Raw genomic sequence first — 17347 nt, 5'->3', positions numbered from 1 at the left:
TACCAAACATTTAAAGACTTAATACTTATCCTTCTCAAACTATTCCAAAACAGAGAAGAGGAAGGAATGCTTCCTAATTTACTCTCTGAAGCCAGCATTAGTCTGATAGAAAAACCAGACAAAGACACACACACAAAAAGAAATCCTCAGCAAAATACTAGCAGACTTAATCCAACAATATATTCAAAAAATCATTCACCACAATCAAGTGGGATTTTTTCCAGGGATGGAAGGATGGTTCAATATACACAAATCAATCAATGTCATAGTCAATGGTGAAAATCTGAAAACTGTTGCCCTGAGATCAGGAACAAGACAAGAATGTCCAGTCTCATCAATTTATTCAACATAGTACTGGCATTCTTAACCACAGCAATCAGACAAGTAAAAGAAATAAAATGCATTTGAATTGGTAAGGTAGAAATCAAACTGTCAGTACTTGCAAATGATATAATACTACATATAGAAAAAGCTAAAAACCCCAGCAAAAAACTATTAGGTCTAATAAATGAATTCAGTAAAGTTGCAGGATACAAAATCAATCACATAAATCTGTCGCGTTAATAACAAAACAGAAAACAGGGCGCCTGCGTAGCTCAATCGGTTGAGCATCCGACTTCGGCTCAGGTCATGATCTCACAGCTTGTAAGTTCGAGCCCCACGTCAGGCTCTGTGCTGACAGCTCAGAGCCTGAAGCCTGCTTCAGATTCTGTGTCTCCCTTGCTCTGTCTCTTCCCCTCCCCCTCTCATGCTCTGTCTCTCTCTCAAAAATAAACATTAAAAAAAATTAAAATGTCCATACTATGCAATGCAGTGTACAGATCTGCAATCCCTATCGAAATACCAATACTGTTTTTCACAAAACTAGAACAAAAAATCCTAAAATTTGTATGGAAACATGAAAGATCTCAAATAGCCAAAGAATGTCGTGAAAGAACAATGCTGGAAGTATCACAATCCTAAATTTCCAGAAATACTACAAAGACAGAGTAATCAAAACAGTATGATACTGTTGCAAAAATACATACGTAGGTCAATGGAACAGAACTGTGAGTCCAGAGATAAACCTATATGTGTATGTGCGTGTCTGTGTGTGTGTATGTGTACACACACATACACACATACACACACACACACTACCACTTCATCTATGACAATGGAGGCAAGAATATACAATGGGGAAGACATCTGCTTCAATAAATGCTGCTGGGAAAACTGGACAGCGACACGCAAAAGAAAGAAACTGGACCACTACAGACAAAAATAATCTCAAAATAGATTAAAGACCCAAATGTAAAACTTGAAACCATAAAACTCTGAAAAGAAAATACAGAAAGTAATATCTTGGATATCAACTTTAGCAATACTTTTCTGGATCAATCTCCTTATGCAAAGGAAATAAAAGCAAAAATAAACAGAAATACATCAAACTGAAAAGCGTTTGCACAGTGAAGGAAACCAACAACAAGATAAAAAGGCAGCCAAATAAAAGGGAGAAAATATTTGCAAAATGACATGTCTGATAAGGGGTTAATATCCAAAATATATAAAGCATTCTTAAAAACATTAAAAAACCCTAAATAATCCAAGCAAAAAGTGGGCAGAATGGTGGGAAAGTAAAGCCTTGCCGCCACTGTTTTTCATACTATGCAAAGCAATCTACAAGTTCCTCAAATAATTAAACATAGAAATACTATACAACCCAGTAATTCTACTACTGGGTATCCCCCCAAAGAAAACAAACATACTACTTCAAGAAGATATGTGCACTCCCGTATTTATTTACAATTGCCAGGATATGGAAGCAACAATAGTGTCCACTGATAAATGAATGGATAAAGATGTAGTATACGTACACAATGGAATTATTACTCAGCCACAAAAAAGAATCAGAGCTTGCATATTTGTGATAACATGGTTGAACCTAGAGAGTATTATACTAAGTGAAATCAGACAGGGAAAGACAAATACCACATAATTTCATTTATATTTCACTTACATGTAGAATCTAAAAAACGAGCAAACAACAGAAAAAAAAAGACTCCTAACAACAACAAAAAAGAGAGAAACAGACCCATAAACATGGAAAACAAACTGGTGGTTGCATGGGGGCTGTAGGTTGCTAAACTGTCCAAAGGAAAAATAGTAGAATTGTACTATGTGTATATAGCATAGGTTAAAGTAAAAAATAAAATATGTTAAAGTAAAGTAAAAAATAACACAAAGGGCAGGAAGGAAGAACTGGGAAACATACTGTTGTCCGGTCATTATACTATATCTATCATGTGGTTTAATATTTGGTTTAAATTAATAAATCTGATTAAAAATGTGTGTTATAAGTCCTTGGCTATTTAAAAAAAAAATTTTTTTTAATGTTTATTTATTTTTGAGAGAGAAAGTGAGAGAGAGTGAGGGGCGGGGAGGGGTAGAGAGAGAAGGAAACAGAATTTGAAGCAGACTCCAGGCTCTGAGCTGTCAGCACAGAGCCTGATGCGGGGCTCAAACTCAAGGTGAGATCATTACCTGAGCCAAAGTCAGACACTCAACCAAATGAGCCACCCAGGCACCCAAGTCCTTGGTTATTTTAAAACTTAAAAAAAGAGGTATAAATAATAAGTTAATAGCAAGGATAAAATGGAATAATAGAAAACACTCAACTAAAATCCAAGAAAAGAAAAAGACAAAGAACAAATAGAAAAATAGCAAAATGGAAGATTTTAACCTACATGTCAATAATCAATTTTTAAATGTGGATATTCTGATCATACCAGATAAAGAGATTGTCAGATTGGATTTTAAAACAAGTAGGACAAATTACATACCAAAATGGAAGATTTTAACCTACATGTCAATAATCAATTTTTAAATGTGGATATTCTGATCATACCAGATAAAGAGATTGTCAGATTGGATTTTAAAACAAGTAGGACAAATTACATACTGTCTAGAAGAAACTCAACTTTACCTATAAAAATACATACATTAAAGATAAATGGATGGGGCGCCTGGGTGGCTCAGTCGGTTGGGCGTCCGACTTCGGCTCAGGTCATGTTCTCACGGTTCATGGTTTGAGCCCCACATTGGGCTCTGTGTTGACAGCTCAGAGCTGGGAGCCTCCTTCCAATTCTGTGTCTCCCTCTCTCTGGCCCTACCCCACTCACGCTCTCACTCTCTCCCTCAAAAATAAATAAACATTAAAAAACTTTTTAAAAAAAAAGATAAATGGAGAAATACAACACAAACAATAATCCAAAGAAAGCTGGAGTAGCTATGTTAATATCAGACAAAAGAGACTATATGAGATATTATCAAAATAAGTAGGCACATTACTTTAATGATAAAGGGTCAATTTTCCCAGACAAAATCAAATATATATCACCTATCAAAGGATCTTCAAAATATGAGGTAAACACTTATAAGACTGAAAGGAGAAACAGAGTAATACAGTCGGAGACTTCAATATTTCTCTCAGTAATTAACAGAAGTAAAGAGGTAATTGGAAAGACTACAGAAGACCTAAACAACACCATCACTTAACTAAACCTAAGTGACATTTACCAAACATGCCACCCCACAACTGTAGAATATACTTTTATTTTTAAGCACAAGTGGGATAGTCATCAAAATAGACTGTATTCTGGGACATAAAACAAATCTCGATGAAATTACAAGGAAGGAAATCATACATATTATGTTTGTTGGCCAAACTAGTAATCTGTAACAGAAAAATCTCTGGATATCTCCAATTACTTGGGAATTAAACAACACAATTCTACATAACCCCAGGGTTGAACAGAAGTTTCAAAGGAAATAGAAAATATTTTACGTGGAATCAAGGTGAAAACACAACTTACAAAAACTTGTGAGATGCAATTAAAGTAGTGCTTAGATGGAAATTTAAAATATTAAATGCTTTATTGGAAAAGAAGAAATGTTGCCAAGCAGTAAGATCACATTCACTGGTGAATTTTCACCAGAACAAATTCAGGCAGGTGGTGGGAAAGAACCAAAATTGCATGCAATGGGTTAAAATGGAAACATGATGTGCAGAAATATTTTCCAGGGAATATAATTTGAACTTCCTGCTGAAAACCAGCACATGAAATTCTAAACAAAAACCAAAACCATTTTCATGAAGAGTTACAGTAAATTATTTCTATTGCCCTTCAACACTTCTCAAGATACTAGAAGGTTTTATCCCAGATTTGAGTGGACCATGAACAGCTCATTGTTTAGATCTGAGTAGTATGATCTCTTGATAATCTAAACCAGCTATGCTTTGGCAATGTGTCCTCTCTTTCTACCATGTTCTCAGACTTCAGTTTCAGGACAGTCTTTATGTCCCATTAAGAATCATTATGGTTTATTCTTATTTTCATTGCACTTCCTGTAATAATGTTTGCTACTTCCTATAGTAATGGTTGCTACTGCTATCCAAGACAAATGTAGAGCTCAGCATAAAAACTTCAAGCACTTGAAGGTTACTGCCACACTGTGCCCTTAGCTCTGCTACTAATCTGCTCCTCCATATTTCCTCCTAAGTTGACATGTACCTATTTCTACATTTACATCTTAATGGTTATACCTTATTCAGAAGATCTAATGTAAACAAAGTAGGAAATAATAATAAAAAACAACTCACCTGGGATTTGTCCATTTTCTGCCGTTCTTACAAAAGCATAGAGTCCTGTGCAGATACAACTGAGAAATAACAAAACAGAGATGAGTCATAAATGACTCCCCTACATCTTGCCTCCCCTACAGCTCCTGGATTTACCTGCCTACAAATACTCTGTACACCAGTGGGTAAAATGCCTTCCTATGGGACACTGTCCTATTGGCTCCTGAAAAGAGACGGCCACATAGAGGTAGTGCCAACAGAGGAAAATATCGAATAACAGGCTCTCAAAAAAATAAATAATTTTTTTAAAAAAGCTCTGACTTTTTTGCCAATTTTGGAGGCATAAATACTCCTGCCATGGCCAATTTCAAACTACCCACATGATGTCACTGCATAGAGTTGGGAAGAAATATAGTATTTTTACCATACTGATAGATAAATAGCCTAGAGAACTGAGATATGAGTAAAAGGAAGGAAATTAATTAGGAAGTGAGAGTTTTGAAACTGATCACAGCCATGAGGCTCTTAAGCAGATAAGACTACTAAATGTAGTACAGTATCCTAGAAAGGAACACAGAACAAAGAACATTACAGAAAAACTGAGAAAATACAGACTTTATTGGCTTATTAATTGGGACAAATGTACCACACTTACGTAAGATGTTAAAAATAGGGAAAATTAACATGGGGTATATAGAAATTGCTGCTGGGTGAACTGAGGAGATCCTGGGCCATGGAGCCTTGACCCCAGAGCCCTCCCAAAGATGCCACCGAAGGTTCTTGGTCTCATCACAAGAAAGAACTCAAGGACAGACACAACACAGTGGGAAAGTTTATTTAAGTGAAAGTACGTGCGCATGCGAGAGAGTGAGAGTGTGAGTGTGTGTGTGAGTGTGTGTGTGTGTGTGTGTGTGTGTGTGTGTGTGTGTGTGTGTGAGCTGTGGCGGACGAGGCTTCCCTATCTAAATATTCATCCTATTCCCAAACAGAGGAACCCATTTACCCTTGCTCGGGAAGTCAGGTTTTGGAAGTCACTCGCCATGACCCTCTTTGTGCAACAACTCCACCTGATGTAGTTTCTATCTGGGACACACCAAGGAGCAAACTCTTGTTACTTGGGTTACAAATCTGGCAATGCAGATGGGACTGTTGTCCTTCTGAGGTCCTGTCGTCTGCTTACCTGGTTCCCCACCGATGGAGCAGTTGGCAGCGGTTCATCCAGGCTCACGCATCCACACTGGGGACTGGGAGAGGAATTCTTGGAGGGGACTCTCCCTTTGTGCGGTCTGTGCCTCTGGACTGATGCTGCTGACCCCTTGAAGGAACTGTGGCTGCCCTGAGCCCCTTGCTCTGAAATCTCTCCACAGAGGTAGGTAGGTGGTATGGATCCTATGGTGTGACTAGAAGAATATCTTCTTTGAGTTGTCTCACAAAGCCTGGCAGGCCGGCAGTCAGTTAAGAACAGGGCCTCTCCAGTAAACACTCTGGGGGACTGAACACTCAATTAGAGTCAGGTGCAGACATCCCTGAGTGGCACAGGACAAGACCTGGCCACTCAGAGACTGAGTGCCTCAGCCTGGCAAATGAGAAAGTGGCCCAACTGAGACTAGTCTAGAATCAGTCATGGTAAAGGATATCTCCATCTTACCCGTTTGACCTGTTTGATCTGTCTGTTGGGGACACGTGTACTGCTGTTTTTCCTCTTAAAAAGGGAAGTGTGCCTTGAGTTATTGAATCTAAACCAGGTTCTCCCTGAGTCACTCTGCCAATAAATCCTTTGGGACCACCTGGACACTGAGGGGATGGAAGAGGCAGCCTGTGCCCCAGCCACTACTCTGTAAGGCACAACTACCCACACCCACTTAGACGCCTTAGCATTAACTTTCTCTCCTTGTGAGCCTGGTTTTAAGTCAACCGAGTCTCATACATATTGTGGGTGAGGTTGCGTGGCATTTGTGTCACCACTAACCATTATAAATTACTTTGTGGAGGGTAAGAGGAAACCCTAAGAAAGAATCCCAGAATATGGGAGGGATGAATTCTATTCTGAAGGAGAGGCCGTTGGGCTATAACCTCCAGAAATAGAAAGCATTTATTCAAATACCCTCCCTTAACCTGAAAACATAGGACTTTCTTCTGAGCTTATTCTGTAAAAGAGAGAAAATGGGAAGAGATTTCATATGGTCAGTGTTTTATGGCATTGTATCAAAATGTGGGGTTGCAAAGGAATTCTAAGATTTGGAAAATGACGGTTGAACCTAAAACCCTAAAAATGCTTCCTATATCCTCTGATGGAGAAGACCTGCTCCAGAAAACCTAAAGTCAGGGAATCTTTGCCCAGATTGCCATCTTCTCCAAGTCGTTAGATCGTAATCAGCCTCTGCCTTATTCCTCTGGTACTCAGGCCTTGGCTCCCCCAGTTTTATAAGCACCAGCCCTTAAACCTTGACTAACATCCTCAAACCTTCCCCTATGTCTCCTGTATCCCTTTATCCTCCTTTGCCAGATAGCACTACCAGACTAGGGATCAATTTTAAGCCAGGGATGGGATGTTTCCATTGAGACAGACAGAGACCGATGGGAGTCTGAAAGAGACAGGAGTCTCTATAATGTCCACATTCCATTCTTTACCTCAGACCTGTATTACTGGAAGGCACACACTAAAGGGCTATGGGCTAACCTGATTAATTTACAAAGTTAATGCAGGGTGTCTTTTCTACCAACAATCCAATGTAGGCAGATATTCAAGCTTTGCTAACCACCGTCTTAACGAGAGAAATTTGCTTTGTTAGCATAAGCCAGACAAGAAGCTGATAATCAGCCAGGATCAAATCCTCAAAGACCGAACGAGGCAGCAGTGGTAAGAGCTGACCCTGAGTGGGATCCCCACTCCCATGATGGGAGACAAAGTTTAGGGCATATCAGGGCTTTTCTTAAAAGCTATGGAGGAGTGCTGGTGCATAGGGGCACAGGTACCCCAATGTTTATAGCAGCACTTTCAACAATAGCCAAATTATGGAAAGAGCGTAAATGTCCATCAACTAATGAATGGTTAAAGATGATGTGGTTTATATATACAATGGAATACTACTTGGCAATGAGGAAGAATAAAATCATGCCATTTGCAGCAACGTGGATGGAACTGGAGGATATTATGCTAAGTGAAATAAGTCAGTCAGAGAAAGACAGATATCCTATGTTTTCACTCATATGTGGATCTTGAGACACTTAACAGAAGACCATGGGAGAAGGGAAGGGACAAAAAAAAAGAAAGAAAGAAAAAAGAAAAAGTTACAAGCAGAGAGGGAGGGAGGCAGGCAAACCATAAGAGACTCTTAAATACTGAGAACAAACAGGGTTGATGGGGGCTGGGGGAGAAGGGAAAATGGGTGATGGGCATTGAGGAGGGCACTTGTTGGGATGAGCACTGGGTGTTGTATGTAAGCCAATTTGACAATAAATTATATTTATAAAAAGCTATGAAGGAGATAAGCATATCTCGTATAAATTGGTCCCTTAAATTTAAGGGAGATTCAACACGGGACAGATGAGAATTCATTAGCCTTTACGGAAAGGCTGCAAAATTGCTCAAGATGAAATACAAACTGGGACCCCGAGACTCAGCATAGTTTATATGGTCCTTAATAACCTAGTTCATACCTCAACCTGCTCCAGACATTCAAAGGAAACTCCAGAATTTGGCAGTGAGTCTCAAAACTAACCCCTCAGCTTCTAGAACTAGCTTTCGAGGTGTTCAATAGAAAGAATGTGATGGAAGACGTTAAGACCAGAAAATGAGAAAGCAAGGTCTCCTTTGATGGTAGCTCTCCGGCCTACAGGAAGAGAAGGAAAGACACCCCAAGGGTGAGTGCTCCCAGCCCCCTCCGCGGGACCAAGAGACCAGAAACAAAGTTGGGGTCCAATCAATGTGCACACTGTAAGCAGGAAGGGTACTGGAAGCAGGATTGCTCAGACTGTTCTTGGAAAGAAAGGAAGAAGCACAAAGCTGAATCAGTTCACTTGTCCCTCACTGAAGGTATGAGAGGGCCATGGGGCTCCCCAGCTGGTCTTGGACCATTAGATCCTCATCTCCTACGAGGAGTCCCAGGTGACCTTACCAATAGGAGGAGAGCTAGTTGAATTTTTACTTGATTCCGGAGCTACTTTCTCTGTACTGAACACCCAGAAGGGTAGCCTTTCTAACAAAAACTGTAATATAAAAGGAGTCTCGGGAAAAGGAGATACCAAAGTTTTTAGAGGCTTTGACTTGTGAAATAAGACAAAACATGTTAAAACGCTGTTTTCTATCTGTGCCAGAATGTCCCAGTCTTCTTTTAGGATGAGATATTTTAGCCAAAACAGGGGTCACTCTAAGTTCAGGACAGGGCAAATTACAAATTCAACTCCCTAGATACCAAGGAACCGAATTCATGGCATTATTACAACATATGCCAGTATTTAAAAGAGAGAAAAACCCCACCACCACCACCCCCAAAAAAACCTTAAGCCAAGTCAACTGGAAAAGTCTGGGTGTAAGGGCAGGTGGGGGCATGCCATTAACGCCCCATCTGTAAAAGTAAAATTGAGACAGCTAGATTGCCGGCCCCAGGTAAGGCAATACCCTTTAAAACCAGATGCTATACAAGGGATCTTCTTAACACAGGGGTTGATTAGACCATGTAGATCCCTAGGTAACACCCCAATTTTACCTATTAAAAAGCCAGAAGTAGGGAATACAGATTTATTCAAGACCTCAGAGTTGTCAATGAAGCTGTTTGAGACATACATCCTATAGTACCCAATCCCTATACTCTACTGACCAACTTACTGAGTAACAGCAAATGTTACAGCGTCAGGTCTAAAGGGTGCCTTTTTCTGCATCCCACTAGATCCTAAATTCCAAGAACTATCTGCTTTTGAGTGGGAAGATCCTGGCTCCCATCAAACACAACAGTACTGCTGAACTCTTCCCCCACCATCTTTGGGAAAATTCTGGGACAAGATTTAAGAGAGTTAAATTTAGAAAAACAGCACTGTACTATAATATGCAGATGATATTTCAATAACTAATGCCACCCAGAAAGTTTCTGACAAAAACAGTTGATCCATGTTAAATTTCCTGGCAGACGTGGTATATGGTCTCAAAGGAAAAGGCCCAAATTTCTAAGGAACCTGACAGCGAAGCCTCCTCCAAGACAGAAAAACAGTAGTATGTCAGCTAGCCCCACCAAAAACCCGCCCACAACTGCACAAGTCTTTGGCAATGGCTGGCTTTTGCTGTGTTTGGAGTCCTGCTTTGGGGATGACTGCAAAACCTCTTAGTAATAAGCTTTGGGAATCTGAAACAGATTCGTCTGCAAGCGCTAAGTCCTGGGGCCAAGACTTCAATAAACTTAAAGCCCTGCTTAGGAAGGCTCCAGCCTTCACGCTGCCGGATCTTAAGCCATTTGATTTGCATGTTAATGAGAGGCAACTGTAGGGATATTAAAACAAATGCTGGGGCCTGTAAAAAGAGCAGTGGCATATTTTTCTAAGCAATTGGACATGATGGCCAAGGGTTGGCCCCCTTGCCTAAGAGCTGTAGCAGTGTATCTTGATAAAAGAAGAAAAACTACGTGCCAACCTATGGCTGTTCGGACCCCACGACAGGTTTCTACTTTACTGGAAAGCAAGGGATGTATCAGTGGCTGTCCCAAAACACAATGCTGTGATATCAGGCCATGCTGAGAGATGCCCCCCAGACACAACTGAGGCCATGTCACACCTTAAATCCAGCCACCCTACTCTCTGATGATGATTATCCATGATTGTCCATAAGTGTTTGATCAAGTTTACTCTAGCCACAAAGATCTCAAGAGTGAACCTGTCTATCCAGTGCAGAAGAAATCAGTTTTACACAAAATGGACTAGGAAGGCAGGACATGCAGTAGTACCCTTAAACCCTCCTAGAGAAGCTAAAGGCCTGGGCCCAGGCACCTCAGCCCAAACGGCAGCAGCAGTAACCGCACTAACCAGAGCATTCCAGTTGGGTAAAGACAAGGTGTTAACCATTTACACTGATTCTAAATATGCCTTCTCTATAATGCATGTCCATGGAGCCACATGCAGGGAAAGAGGACTACAGCAACCACAGAGAAATTCAATATGGAAGGAAATGTACAGGTGGCTCGAAGCTGTACAGAAGCCTAAAGAAGCGGCAGTGGTTCATTGTAGAACCCATCCAAAGGGAAATTCAGAGATAACAAAGGGAAATAACTTGGCTGATGCAGCCGCAAAAAGGGTTGCCAAGTAGGGAGATTTTGCAGCTAGCTCTAATTCTGTCTCTATCACTAAATAAGTTTTCTCCACCTACCCCCAGGAGATAGAGGAGGCTTAAAATTGGGCTACCAATGGTCTCTTAATCAGAGGGTGGATGATAAATAACAATGGAAGAATCTGGGTACCCAAGCTGACTGCCTGGGGCCTCCCTAAGAGTGCACACGACTCAACCCATTATGGTAAAGGAGCTTTATACCTGTGGTTAATAAAGATCATGAGCATCCTGAAGGTGAAAGAAACTATTGAGAAAATAACAAACCAATGTGCCTATTGCTGGACAAAATGTACAAACCAGACCTTAGGTACTCCCTCTGGTTAGAGCAACTCAAATCTGGGGGACAATACCAGGGGAGGCGTGGCAAGCAGACTTCACTGTAATGCCAATGGCCCCTGGAGGGTTTAAATGCCTTTTGGAGTTTATAGATACATTCACTGGATGGACTGACACCTTTTCCTGTAGGAAAGAAAAAGCTAATGAAATAAGAAAGGCCGTAATAAGAGATAATTCCTCGATTTGGATTGCCAAGGTCAATCCGAAGTAATAACAGGTCAACGTTTACATCAATAATTATTTCTGAGATAGCCAAGACCTTAAATATCAAGTGGAGGTGACAATCTGCTTGGAGACTTGAGTCTTCTAGGAAGACAGAATGTGCTGACAGAACCCCGAAAAACACCCTGGCAAAGTTATGCCAGGAAACACAGGAAAACTGGCTAAAGATACTACCAATAGCTCTCACCAGAATGAGAGCTGCCCCAAAGGACAAACTAAAGCTCAGCCCATTTGAAATGACTTACAAGAGGCCCTTCCCAAAAGGTTCTGATTTTTTTTTTACCTCCAGACCCAGAGGTTTCTGTAGACACTAAGCATATACTTAATCCCCGACAGGTGATGGACATGCTCAACAAATACGGGAATTTTGGCCTCCCTCTAGCCAATGAGATCAAGCTTTACCCTGGGGACTGGGTGTACCCCAAACTTGGAAAAGTGGGGCACCTCAGAATCACCTATACCCTATATGGACAGGGCCCCACCCAGTACTATGAACCACACACCCTCCTTAAAATTAGAGGGAGTGGTACCTTAGATCCACCATGGTAAAGAAGGTGTCTGCACCAGAGACCCAGAAGGAGACGCTACCAGTGCCAGATGACAACAGAGACTCCAGTGAACCACTCGAGGGCCTGAAACTTCTGTTCCAGAGACACAAGATAAGTGCAGCCTCAAAGAATAAGAGTTCTACGGGCATCTGGGAGGCTGAGTCGGTTAAGCGACCAACTTCGGCTCAGGTTGTGCTCTCATAGTTTGAGAGTTTGAGCCCCGCTTCGGGTGAGCTCCAGCCCACTTCAGGCTCCATGCTGACAGTGCAGAGCCCGCATGGGATTCTCTCTCCCTCCCTCTCTCCTTCTCTCTACCCCTCGCTCACTCGCTCTCTAAAATAAATAAACTTAAAAAAGAAAAGAAAAAGGCTTCCCAACTCTAAATAATTTTTTTTTTCTTCAGCCTGTATTGTTTGCTGTCAGGTCCCATAACAGACCATCATTATCTCCGTGATTATTAATGATCTAGCCCAATCTACTTTGTTCTGATTTTTATAATGAATACCCTTTTAATATTAGTTCTTGTCACCAATATGCTAGAGATGTCAAAAGCCATAAACACAGAGAAGCATCCCTGGGAGCGAAATTCTCTAGTAGATATAAGAAGGATCATAGCAAACGGAAACAAACTAAAGAACCGTATGGCCTGTGTTCCACCCGATAAAAAATGACCATAACATTAACTTCATTATGAGCTCCCCTAAATCCTTTGAAAACCCCCCTTCCATAGCTATACAACTAAGCCATTCCCAGAGGGCAATTCGAAGTGTCCACCTTACTCCAGTTATTAATGATGCAGAGAGGATAACATGATACTTAAATTCCACCTCAAAGCAAAAGCCATGCTACAAGTATACTCCTGAGATAGGGAATGACAGCCAAGTCCCAACAACTATAGTTCCTTTTACCTTTGACGTTAATGATGATTGCTCTCCAAACAAAACCCATTAGTGTGCAGAAAAGAAATATCACAGTACTGCTGGGACATGGAAAAATCAAATGGAGAGCATGAACAGGACTGGCCAGACCTAGGGGGTTTGGGAACTGCTTTATTTGCCAACCAAGGCATTGAGGATGAGGGCCTGAGATCCAGTAAATCACGAAGTAATACAGGGAATGGACCCTAGTCTCCTGGAGCCCAAAACTGGTTAACTGGCTTTACCTTAGTAGAGCCTGCAAAGCCTGTGCACACCCAGGACACCCATGGTATGTATACCTTAATTTGTTGATCACCTTTTCTTGTGGCCACTAATAATCCGACTGCTCTTACTGCTGTTTGGACCTTGCACAGTTAACTGGCTGGTACAATTCATATGCAAATTCATGAAGGCCAAAAATTACAGATGGTCATAACACAAATATATGAGTAGTTTGAGGTTAAACCTGGTGATCCACAGACATATCTAAAATGAGCTAAGGGAAAATTCTGTTCTACTAACAATCCTAATGACCAAGCCCATGTCCACCAGGAAACAACTACAGAAGATGGACCTTTGCCCTGTGCCCCTCAAGAATGAAGAGGAAAAAACAAAACAAAACAAAACAAAAAACTAGAGGAGAGATTTGTCACCTGCTAGACCCTAACACCTAACCTTTACTGTTCACCAGCTTGTACTCACCAATCTCTGTCCCACATTTTTCCTTAAGCTCTTTCCAGCTTCTCTAAACGCAGGCAAATGGAAATTGGAATCACCTGTCAAGGGATAGCGACTGCCCCAATACCAACTGCCCCAACACCGCCAGGACCACTTTGAGCTTAACCCTGAGCAGGCAGGATCATGGAGTGACCTCTAGAAGTGCGGCAACCACCATATTACAATACTAACATCTTGGTTCAAATAGGAGTACCATTTACATAACACAGAAAGTGTGTGAGTATAGGTAGGTTGCCTTAAGGCGACTGCAGGACCTTACTCCATCTACAATACAATGACAAAGATCCCCTTTCTAAATATTCATCCTAACCCTAAATAAAAGGAACCCCTTCAACCTTACTCAGGGAGAAAAGGCTTTGAAAGTTATGCCTCATGAGCTCCTTATCTGCTGCAAATTTTCCTTTGTACGACTCGACCTGGTGTAGTTTGCATCTGTCACTCGCCAAGGAGTGAACTCAGGTTAGTTCGGTTACAGTGGCACCTTACGCAACAGGAAAACAAAAAATTCCTATGCTATGCCCTGCAGTTCCAGGATCTACCCCTTTCTGGGACTGAAACTCTGGGGAGGGATCAAAAGTCCCAAGGGTCTCTTCAGGATGCGATTTGTTTCTGGAGACCCAGGTCTTTAACCTCACAAGAACCCACAGGTTCTTTAGAAATTAGGATATAAGATTAGGAGGCAAATTCATATTTGGAACCTTCACCCAGGACCCCAAATCCGCACCTCTTGGAACTTCTTGTCCCTCTAGATACTGGGGCCACTGAGGACAAAAACAAAGGTGATGACGTTCACGGCACTTGTTACAGAGCTGTCAGCCAAGTTCAAAAGTCACGGGGCTCTCCACGCAAGCAGAGCGCACCCTCACGCATGCGCACGCCCCCCACCCCGTCCCGCGGACGCACCGGCAGAACCACCCTCTTAGAGCTGGGGGGCCATTCGAACCCAAGCCAATGGTCCGGACCTAGACGCCCCTGCCCGCTGTCTGGGGTCCCGCTCCTCCCCACCGCGGGTCAACGCCGCTTCCCACCCGGCCCACGCTCTAACCTCTGCTGTTAGGAAGGTGGGCAACCAGGACCTTGAGAGTTATTGGGAAATCTGGAAACGGAATATAGGGCTTCGCTAAACCTGTAGGCGTAGGAGGGGTACTAGGAAGATGGCGGAGCTGCGCCTGCGCAGCACTCTCCACGGCTAGGGCGCAAGTACTTCTGGGTAAGCAAATAAAATTCAAGACTACGTCTACCATAATCCTTCGCGTGCACTCCTGTAAATAAAAATGTAAATAAACCTATCCCATTCAAAGGGTATGGGGATTGTTACTATGGCAGGTCTGTGGTTCTGGCCCTACATAGAACTACTAAATGTAATTTGTGGTCCTTTACTGCGTCCTAGTTTTGGAAAAAAAAAATCTTTAAAAGACATTTGCGGACAATTATGGGAATTTGAGTATAGATGCGCTATTAAAGAATGTACTTAGTTTTAGAGATACATATTGAAGTATTAAGGAGTGAAATATACCTAACTTACTTTAAAATACTTCAGCAAACATAAGATAAAGCAAATACGGCAAAAGGTGAAATTTGTCCAATATAGACAATGGTATGTGAGTGCTCCCTTTTTTCTGTGATTGAAAATAGAAACTTCAATAAAAGATTGCAAAAGTAAAAAGAACTGGGAGTATCATTTAGACACAAAACTAATAGGAAAGCATGTATCAGTTATCAGTTCTTGTGAATAGGGGATTTAATTAAAATGTTAAAAAATGGAATCCAGCAATACAGTAAAAAAATAACATCTCTACCAAGCAGAGTTTGTCTCGAAATTGAAGAAAAGGAAAATAACTTTTCTAAATTAAGGACGCAATATTTTTTTTAATAAGCCAGAAAATATATGCATACTTTAATAAAAAAGATTTTAAATAAGCAATAATTCACTCGAGTAATTCCACTTATTGGGTTATATGCTAATGTAATTCAAAGATTTATATAAAGAATGTCCTTCACAGTTTAGTTGAGTCGATACAAATATTCAGGAGATTTTATGGTAAATATGCTAATCAATGAAGTACAATAACAAGCAGCAGCCTTTAAATGTAATAAAGTGGGGGCACCTGGGTGGCTCAGTTGGTTAAGCATCTGACACTTGATTTCGGTTCAGGTCATGATCTTACAGTTTTGTGGGTTCAAGCCCCATGTCGGGCTCTGTGCATGGAACCATGAGTACCCTGCTTAAGATTCTCTGTCTCCCTCTCTCTCCCTCTGCCCCTCCCCTGCTCAGCCTCTGTCTCTCTCAAAATAATACATAAACTTAAAAAAAATAAATGTGATAAAGTAGAAGTATACTAAATCATACAAGGGATATTCAAAATATATTCCGAAGTAAAAAATAACAACACACACGCCAGTAACATGGTGCAATCTATGAAACGTATGTATGTATTCATGGAGATATGACAGTGTCTGTCACAAGGTAAGGACTCAAATAGACATCATTCCAGTCAGGCTATGTAAGTGTATTTATTGTGTCAGTGAGTCTGGGTGTATGCATTTTTGTTAAAGAGGTTATTTCTGTATGACTTGTATATTTGTGTGTGTCCATCGCTTGTGGGAGTGACCACCAAAGACTCTCTTGAGAATAAGGCAGGTACTTTAATATATAAAACAGTTACAAAAAAAAAAAATATATATATATATATAGTTATAAAATATAACAGTAAATAAAAATGATACATTTATTGTGTAAAAATACTTGTATATCTATGGGTGAATTATCCTTCATCGGTAAATAGTAACTACATCCATGGTTCTGCAGGCCAAAATCTGAAATCACTCGTTTAGGCAGAATTAAGATGACCCTTTATTTTTAATTATTTTTCCAACACCTCCCATCCAGAACACTGGGGTATATGAAAGAGGACTTGGGCTGCCTCCATTTTGACCTCAGATTTTCTAGTCGCATCCTTCTTTGCAACTGGTCTCATGGCTCGGGTGGAGGACCCTGAGGACCAAGCATCCACCCCCCCCCCCCCCCCGCAAACCTGACAGTACCCTTTTAAGGAATAAGGACTACCCCGAGCCTGCAAGACCCCACCCATGTTTGACTCCAAGACAATGATCATTCGACTCTCACTGCCTCCCTGCAGTACCCACCATCCTTTGCCCCACATTTTGAAAAATAAACCTGGAAGGATTTTTAGCACTTGGGGGACAGTCTTTGAGATGCTAGTCCGCTGTCTTCCCAGTGTTAGCCTCACTAAAAGTAAATTCCTTTCTTGTTTCACTACCGCTGGTCTCTCTGCCTTTGGATTTTCTCAGCAATTGGTGGCTGAACCTGGTCTGTTTGGGACTCCCACATCCAGTTGCTCCACCCTGCGAGCCAGCTATGTGTGTATGTATACATAATATACACATACTCAAATGTGTATGTATATTTTGTCTACATGGATTTTAGGTTTTAAAGTTAATCTTACCAAAAAAAATTTTTTTTGTCATTACACTGAATGGAAATTCATTTCTGTTGGCACAGAACTAAGTTAATGTCATAATGTGACTGACCAGGAAATCACTGCATATTCAGTGCATATTCCCTAGCGAAAGGAGTTATTTTATACTATTAGCATAAAATGAGTAAAAAAAAAAAATCTAAGACTGTGCA

The 17347-nt window shown here is 41.1% G+C and overlaps 1 protein-coding gene across 1 annotated transcript in view; it reads right to left on the bottom strand.

The window, feature by feature from the left end:
• LOC112851510 (uncharacterized) overlaps positions 1–14734 on the bottom strand; it is a 30287-nt gene extending 15553 nt beyond the window's left edge. Inside the window, exons 1-4 of the mRNA XM_086679555.1 lie at positions 13660–14734; positions 12023–12133; positions 5802–6768; positions 4643–4701 (exon numbers count right to left, since the gene is read on the bottom strand). Of these exons, the coding sequence (XP_086535681.1) occupies positions 4643–4657 (15 nt within the window). The 5' untranslated portion in view covers positions 4658–4701; positions 5802–6768; positions 12023–12133; positions 13660–14734. The remainder of the gene's footprint in view (positions 1–4642; positions 4702–5801; positions 6769–12022; positions 12134–13659) is intronic.
• Positions 14735–17347: the final 2613 nt, after the last annotated feature.

This window comes from Puma concolor, chromosome D2 (assembly GCF_028749965.1).
Source record: "Puma concolor isolate L17-30 chromosome D2, mPumCon1.1.hap2, whole genome shotgun sequence".
Lineage (NCBI taxonomy): Eukaryota > Metazoa > Chordata > Mammalia > Carnivora > Felidae > Puma > Puma concolor.
This window is presented reverse-complemented; position numbering and strand designations above follow the sequence as displayed.